The 8,264-nt window shown below is 36.7% G+C and overlaps 1 protein-coding gene across 1 annotated transcript; it reads left to right on the top strand.

The window, feature by feature from the left end:
- Positions 1-723: 723 nt before the first annotated feature.
- Positions 724-7,698, top strand: LOC147384450 (5-methyltetrahydropteroyltriglutamate--homocysteine methyltransferase 2). Its single transcript, XM_086425216.1, has 12 exons — positions 724-882; positions 2,364-2,717; positions 2,809-2,896; positions 3,914-4,041; positions 4,143-4,534; positions 4,649-4,812; positions 4,930-5,010; positions 5,091-5,257; positions 5,358-5,463; positions 6,106-6,356; positions 6,456-6,657; positions 6,986-7,698. Exons 2-12 carry the CDS (start codon positions 2,368-2,370, stop codon positions 7,352-7,354), a joined length of 2,298 nt encoding a protein of 765 aa, XP_086281342.1. The 5' UTR covers positions 724-882; positions 2,364-2,367; the 3' UTR covers positions 7,355-7,698.
- The last annotated feature ends 566 nt before the right edge of the window (positions 7,699-8,264 follow it).

The raw sequence follows: 8,264 nt of genomic DNA, 5'->3' as shown, positions 1-8,264 counted from the left end.
GGAGTGTCTGAATTACTGATTTTAACATGCCAACAGCCCACCACCACGTTTTGATGAATGTTTGAGATAGGCTTGTGTGTCTTTGTCTGATGATATGCCTCTCTTGACATTAGTCTATTTAAATAGAATAATAAAGAATGATCTAAATGCCATTATTTTCAATGGTTTTTTTATATTATCAAATCAGATAACTTCTGTCTCTTCTACAAAATATTAAACCTTCATTAACCTTAAGATTCGATCTTCTTCGTAACCTTCAAATCTCATGTACAAGATGAAATATTAGTAGAGAAAAATCAAGTATTATTTATGAAGGAGTTAAGGTGAGGTTGAAAACGATGGATTGAACTATGAAGTTAAATAATTTAAAAATATTTTTCATAGTGATTGAAAAGCTTGAAGGAAAATCAAGAATTTTGAACTGAAGTTGAAGATGAGGGCATTTAGATAATTTCCATCAATCTATAATAGATGATTGAGATCAAGAGGGAGGGCATGTCATCAATTTAAAAACATAAGGGACTTTGGGCTGAACTTGAAGATGAGGGTATTTAGGTCATTTCCATTAATCTATATTAGATGACTGAGATCAAGAGGGCATGTCATCAATTTAAAAACATAGGGGGTGTATTTGAAATATTCAACAAATATGGGAAGGTAAGTCACTCGTCCTTATATCACCGAATAAAAAAAAATAAAAAATAAAAAATAAAAATTAAAAGACTAGCTCATTCAGATTCAGCTTTAGATCTACCAAAGGCCTCTGTAATTAGTCTATAAATAATCCCAACGTCTCTCCCACCACTCGCGCCATTCTCTCTTCTCTTTTCTCTCTCTTCAGAATCAGTCTTACAGAATTTATCGGTTTTACCTTTAAAGAAGGTACGTCTCCTTCTTGTTCTTCCTCGCGATTCGATTTCTTCCAACTCTTTTTTTGTTCGATCTCTGTTGTTTTGATTCCTATTTAGTCGCTCATTTGACGAGTTTTGGATTTATTGGGATCTAATAAGTCACTATAATCGAGATTCCTGATCTGTTTTTGCAGATCTGAGTATCTCACCTACATCTTAATTTTCATTTTTGTTCTTGTTTCTTCGATCTTAACCAATATTTTGAGTTTCAGGTAAGTCTACTGGTGAGAGTGTGATGTTTTAGTGGGTTTCCCCCTATTTTGTTCGATTTCTGTCTACTTTTCATCGTAATTCTCGTAAAATTATTTTTCTGGATTTTTTTTTCACTGAACTCTAGTGTTTTAGAAATGGAATTCGTAATACTTGGTTTGGATCTGAAGCAGCTTTGGTTTCAGTCATAGCTGTTCGTTCTTGATCTTTTTAAACATATTTGCAAATTGCTTAGTTCTCTGATTTTTTTAGATTCTTAATAAGTTTCCCTTATTCAATGTTAGATCTACATTTTGTGATACCTTTTTTTTAACTTAATTCATAGATAATTAATTCAATTGTAGTAGCAGTTATCCTGTTTTGACTTTTTTTTATGATCTCTACCTCTTTTCATTGTGTCAATCTCTATTCTGTTAGCTTTGATTTCTAGATTTCATCAACCCTGCAAGTCTTTAATGTTGTCCTCTCTGTAGATCTGAATCTACCATGATTTTAAAACTTGATATTTTGTCTAGTCTGCCCCCCTTCCCCCTAGATCTCAGTTTACTATTATTTATTAACATGTTTTTATGTGAATAATTATAATATTTATTTATAAAATAAGGTGTATTGGAAGATGCTCAGTCACCAGATCCTATTTTTATTTAGATAAGGAATATTTAAATTATAAAAAAAAAAGTGTTTTAATCAGAAAATACAAAAAACCTGATTGATTCGGCTGAGTTTATTGAGTCAGGCCGATATTTTCATAATATCGCTGGAGTCATCTCAGTTATCAAAGGAGATAATGTGTGGGACGATTCACATTGAATATCGTTGAAGAATGATATCAAGATGTCTCAGGCGAGTCATCTCGGTCTCCGACAGGATTTGAAATCGTGAAAATTGCTTCTAATTGTACTTTGGCATCTTATGCTCTCTCTCTCTCTCTCATTATAAAATTTATTTCTGTGTGATTTTTTCTTATGTCGCAAGCTTTAGTTTATTTGTTGGCTGAGATCTGTAATCACCACTACTTTTTGGCATCATATCGAGCATAACCACTTTCTGATTTACCATGATTGAGTTGTTGTTTATAGTAAACAAGGTGTCTTGTTTGCAGATCTACTGTTTTTTCTTGGTATTAGAAAGTTTTCTTTTCTTTCATTTGTGTTAGGAAACATAACCCCCCCCCACCCCACTTTTATTTTTTTGACATCTTGTTGTTCTAATGTAATTATTTCGGTACTTTTGATGAACCAGGACAATGGCGTCTCACATTGTTGGATATCCTCGCATGGGGCCAAAGAGAGAGCTGAAGTTTGCTTTGGAATCTTTCTGGGATGGGAAGAGCAGCGCAGAGGATTTGCAAAAGGTAGCTGCGGACCTTAGATCGTCCATTTGGAAACAGATGGCAAGCGCTGGGATCAAGTATATCCCAAGCAACACCTTCTCCTACTATGACCAGATGCTTGACACCACAGCAATGTTGGGGGCTGTTCCTTCCAGATACAATTGGAGTGGTGGTGAGATTGGATTTGATGTTTACTTCTCCATGGCAAGAGGGAATGCCTCTGTACCCGCTATGGAAATGACAAAGTGGTTTGACACAAACTAGTAAGTAATAACTAACTCCTCCTTTAATTTATATCATGTACCAGTGGTCTCATTCTGATGAATTATACATGAAACGTCCTTTGTGATGCAGCCATTTCATTGTTCCTGAATTAGGACCAGACAATAAATTCTCTTATGCTTCTCACAAGGCCGTAAACGAATACAAGGAAGCCAAAGCGGTAATTTCTTTTTATTATTGTCTTGTAGTTTTTGGGTGTAGCTCATAAAGTGCAAAGAAAATGTGGTCTGTTGATTTGTTTTAGATTTATCAGATTGTTAGGAAAACACATTATAGGGTATCTGTTGGTAGATCATAAATAAGACTCATTAAACACACTTGTACGTGTGGAGTACATGTAGGGGATAGAAACTAGAGCATAAAATGGGTCAGATTTTATCCAAAATTCCTGTGATCCAAAATACAAATACAGCGGGTTTGGGTCCTTGGTGTAGATTCAAATAAAAAAAATTTATGGCTTGATGTCCCATGATCCAAGTCAGATCTTGGTCAAATATGGATCCATCTATTTATCTGCCCAGATCCAAATTATATAGTACTTTGAAAATTTACATTTACATTTTTAAGGTTTTTTTTTTAAATTATCCTTTTCTACTACTGTAATGTAACATAATTATTTTTTACAAAAGAAAACTATTAAAATGGTAAAATAGAATAATGTAGCAATTAACAAACAAGTATAGAAGAGAAAAATGTTGAACTATTTGGAATTATCCAACCCAATCAGACTGAAACCAAGCAATTCGGTTGAGTCAGATCCGGATCCGGGTTAAGTAAAATCAAAATGATTTGAATATGGTCTATTTTGGAGGATCTGAGTCGGATTCGGATCTAGATAAAGAAATTTAGATATGGCATACTCAGATCCGAGACGAATCTGACCCATTTTAAGCCCTAATAGAACCATCATTTTATGGGTACAGTCTAAGAGATAGATCACAAAACAAACTTGATCTGACAAATTGCACCGAATCTCAGTTTTATGTACACTATGGAAAGATCAAAAAAAGATAATGGCTTGCAGTATATGCATCCTTCGATGAGACCAATAGAACAATGGGTGTCTGTCTCCATGAGTTGGAGCTCATAATGTATTTTGCTAGTGTTACAATATCCTTATTAATGTTTTTATTTTATTAATTTGCTTGACTTGTTTTCCTTTCTTTCTCGGATGCAGCTTGGAGTTGATACTGTCCCAGTCCTTGTAGGCCCTGTCTCTTATTTATTGCTATCAAAACCTGCCAAGGGTGTTGAGAAATCCTTTTCTCTTCTCTCCCTTCTTGCAAATATTCTTCCAGTATATAAGTAAGGAGTTCTAACTTTTCTTTAGATATTATTTTTAAAAGACTAAGCACATCCTTGCTTGCTATGATTGGTTATAGTAATGATTAATCATCCCTGTACAGGGAAGTTGTGGCTGAATTAAAGGCAGCTGGTGCTTCTTGGATTCAGTTTGATGAACCTGCCCTTGTGATGGATCTTGATACTCACCAGCTAAAAGAATTTACTCATGCCTACTCTGAGCTAGAATCAACTCTATCTGGTCTTAATGTTATCATTGAAACCTACTTCGCTGATGTACCTGTTGAGGCATACAAAACAGTCATTGCTTTGAAGGGTATCACTGGGTTTGGGTTTGATTTGGTTCGTGGTTCACAAACCCTTGATTTGATCAAGAGTGAATTCCCTTCGGGCAAATACCTCTTCGCAGGTGTTGTTGATGGAAGGAACATTTGGGCTAACGATCTTGCCTCTTCTCTCAGTACACTGAAGGCTCTTGAGGGCATTGTGGGCAAAGGTATTCATCCTTGTGTGCATTTTCTATCGATGTGCATCAAAATCATATATATATATATATATATATTTTCTGTTTCAAAGAATGATTAGCGCTGTCTGTGATTTTCCCATGCAGACAAGCTTGTGGTTTCTACGTCTTGCTCACTCCTCCACACTGCTGTTGATTTGATCAATGAAACTAAGCTGGACAATGAAATCAAGTCATGGCTGGCATTCGCTGCACAAAAGGTGGTTGAAGTGAATGCCTTGGCAAAGGCATTAGCTGGTGAGAAGGATGAGGTACCCTCTTTTATCTTTCTCTGAAGTCATTTTGTTATTTACCTTTTTCTTGAGACTAGTCATGTTTAAAAAACAGAGCTATTGAAAATCTCTGAAAATGGGTGTCTCAATTATCAGGCATTCTTCTCTGCTAATGCTGCTGCTCAGGCTTCTAGAAAATCCTCCCCAAGGGTGACCAATGAGAGTGTTCAAAAGGCTGTAAGTACTTTGAGGATTTTACTGCTCTGATAAAATAAATCCATTCTACTTACCAGCCATTGCTATCTATGTTTGCTTAGGCTGCTGCTTTGAAGGGTTCTGACCATCGCAGAGCAACAAATGTCAGTGCTAGATTGGATGCCCAGCAGAAGAAGCTGAACCTTCCAATCCTCCCAACAACCACCATTGGATCTTTCCCTCAGACCATGGATCTTAGAAGAGTCCGCCGTGAATACAAGGCTAAGAAGTGAGGCGTCATATCTAACAATTTCTCTTGTTTTCCTCCGCTCATGAAATGGCTTTTAGATTCTAAATGCTGCCCCCCCTTATTATGCTTTAATTTTTAGGATCTCTGAGGATGATTACATCAACGCCATAAAGCAGGAAATCAGCAAAGTCGTCAAACTCCAGGAAGAGCTTGACATTGATGTCTTGGTCCATGGAGAGCCTGAGGTGAGCAGCTTTATTTACAGTTCACAAGCCATGGAACAAGATCCCTTGTGATTTAATTTTGACCCTTTAGAAAGGAAGATACTAAAGTTTTGGATATTTGTGACCTCCAATACCTTATTTATTTATTTCATAAAAATCTTTAAAAGGCATTTAAAAAAAAAATCTTTTGGTGGCTAAAAACTAGGACTTCAATGCACGGTTCAAATCTCGTCTGAGACCGAGATGACTCACCAGAGTCATCTCAGTATAGTCCATGAACGAGACGGATAGACATGGCGTCTCAACTGGGCCATATCTCGTGAGATGACTCGGACATGATTTTGAAAATCTCATCCCAATCAGTAAAAGTCGGATGAGTTAACTGGGATTTGTATATTTTATTGAAAATAATTAGTTTTTTAGTATTTAAGTTTATATTTTCTATATAGAATATGATTTATGACCTAGCATCTTCTAATCTAACTTATAAAATATATATGAATAAATAATGGTAAACCGAGTTAAATGGTTTGTCTCGTCCATGAACGAGATGATACATCGAAACAAGTTTTAAAACCATGCATCAATGTCATGTGCAATGATGTTTCTACTTCTGTGAAAGGCATTTGAGGCTCATTAGTGTCTGGTAATTTCTTTGCATAGAGGAACGACATGGTTGAATACTTTGGAGAGCAACTGTCTGGGTTTGCCTTCACTGTCAATGGTTGGGTTCAATCTTATGGGTCTCGATGTGTGAAGCCACCAATCATCTACGGTGATGTGAGTCGCCCTAAGGCCATGACCGTGTTTTGGTCCTCAATGGCTCAAAGCATGACCTCTCGCCCAATGAAAGGAATGCTCACTGGCCCTGTCACCATTCTCAACTGGTCCTTCGTAAGAAATGATCAACCTAGGTAAGAAAACAAGAACCCATTTAACTTTCACTCTTGTTTAGTTTTCAAGATTTTCTTTTTTAACTGTTTAACATGAAAACACTTGCTGCATCTTCTCAGATTCGAGACTTGTTATCAAATTGCCTTGGCCATCAAGGACGAGGTCGAGGATCTTGAAAAAGCTGGTATTAATGTCATACAAATTGATGAGGCTGCTTTGAGAGAAGGTTTGCCCCTTAGGAAGTCTGAACAAGCATTCTACTTGGAATGGGCGGTTCATTCCTTCCGGATCACCAACTGCGGTGTCCAAGACACCACTCAGGTTCTTTCCCCCCTCCACTCTATAACCTCTCAGTAGTTCTATTTTATGTTTTAAACTCAATTAGACAATTCAAGACTCGATTGAATTTTGAGTTGGGTTGGTAAGTCAGCTGAGTCAACTCAGAACTCATTGAATTGTGTTATATTTAACTTCTTTCTTCCAAAAATAGAAAATAAATGTAACTCAAAAATCTGAAATATTAAAATCATTTATTTTTTTAATAGATATTTAAACCAAAGGACATTAGCATTTTATTCTAACTCTTGACCAAGTCAACCAGTGAGTTTCCGAGTTGTAGTAAAACCAAAATCTTTCAATGTTGTGACAGATTCACACCCACATGTGCTACTCCAACTTCAATGACATCATCCACTCGATCATCGACATGGATGCAGATGTAATCACCATAGAGAACTCCCGTTCTGATGAGAAGCTTCTCTCAGTCTTCCGAGAGGGAGTGAAGTATGGTGCTGGAATCGGGCCTGGTGTGTATGACATCCACTCCCCTAGGATCCCTTCGACCGAAGAGATCGCAGACCGCATCAACAAGATGCTTGCTGTCCTTGAGACCAACATTCTCTGGGTTAACCCAGATTGTGGGCTCAAGACTCGCAAATATCCTGAGGTTAAGCCTGCCCTAACAAACATGGTTGCTGCTGCCAAGCTCCTCCGCACCCAGCTCGCCAGTGCCAAGTGAAGAGTCGGGCCTATTCTCTTGATTCTTAATTCTTAATTCTTATTATATGGGTAAAAAAGAAAGAAAGAAAGAAAGAAAGAAAGAAAGAATTATATTTTGTTACTTTAATTAATAACCATTGTTGGGCTATGGGTAGTTAGTAGTACATTATATTTGTTCTCGTGGGGGGCTTTTTTATTTTTATTATTATTAAATATAAAAATTATGATGGTTTGTAATCTCTATTTGTTGGGGGAGACAGTGAACGTGCGCAAATTAAAGAAATGCTATTAGTTGTTTTTCAAGTAGTCCAGTGTCAGGTGTGTGAGAGATGTTTCAATTCAATGGATGTCTTTCATTTTTTATTTGAAAGTTTTCTCTGCAACTGCTCTTACTTTTGGATGTTATATGCTCCAATGTGGATATGGGTATGGATCTCTAACACACAAGTTGTACACATTGTAATCGGGAGGATAAATTATGCAGACTCGTGCTGGAGTGACATTAAAACTGACGTTGTTTCATATTTTGCTGACATGGAGGTGTGCACATAATAATCATAGATGCTTTTCATTCATATCTCGATACATGGCATTTATGGTTCCATACACTCAGCCATGTCAGCAATGTGTGAAACGATATGAATTTTAACGTCACTTCATCAATTTCCAATTATATGTGGTATGATATTATCTCGTGTTGCTTCAATGTCGGTTGGATCCTGCAGTTGAGTCTGGGAACCACTGCAAATTTCCATTATCTAGCTCTAGTATGGTTTTAAAACGGATCTGAGTTTAACAATATGAATTATGAGTTGTGAGTTGTGAGTTGTGACTGAGTTGTGCGATGTCACGCATGCGTGACATGTCAGTCTATATTTACAGGTCCATTACTGCTTCAATGGGTGTTTTAAACATGTTCCTCATCCAAT

Source organism: Akebia trifoliata, chromosome 15, assembly GCF_017979445.1.
Source record: "Akebia trifoliata isolate Shusen 1 chromosome 15, ASM1797944v1, whole genome shotgun sequence".
Lineage (NCBI taxonomy): Eukaryota > Viridiplantae > Streptophyta > Magnoliopsida > Ranunculales > Lardizabalaceae > Akebia > Akebia trifoliata.
Note: the sequence above shows the minus strand (reverse complement) of the source record. Positions and strands in the feature narration are given on the sequence as shown.

What these genes read in the sequence shown, in the direction of transcription:
- LOC147384450 (XM_086425216.1), top strand. Translation starts at nt 2,368, where the DNA reads ATGGCGTCTCACATTGTTGGATATCCTCGCATGGGGCCAAAGAGAGAG. An exon ending in AATACAAGGAAGCCAAAGCG is followed by an intron (nt 2,897 to 3,913) that starts GTAATTTCTTTT and finishes TCTCGGATGCAG; the next exon opens with CTTGGAGTTGATACTGTCCC. An exon ending in GTAAGAAATGATCAACCTAG is followed by an intron (nt 6,357 to 6,455) that starts GTAAGAAAACAA and finishes GCATCTTCTCAG; the next exon opens with ATTCGAGACTTGTTATCAAA.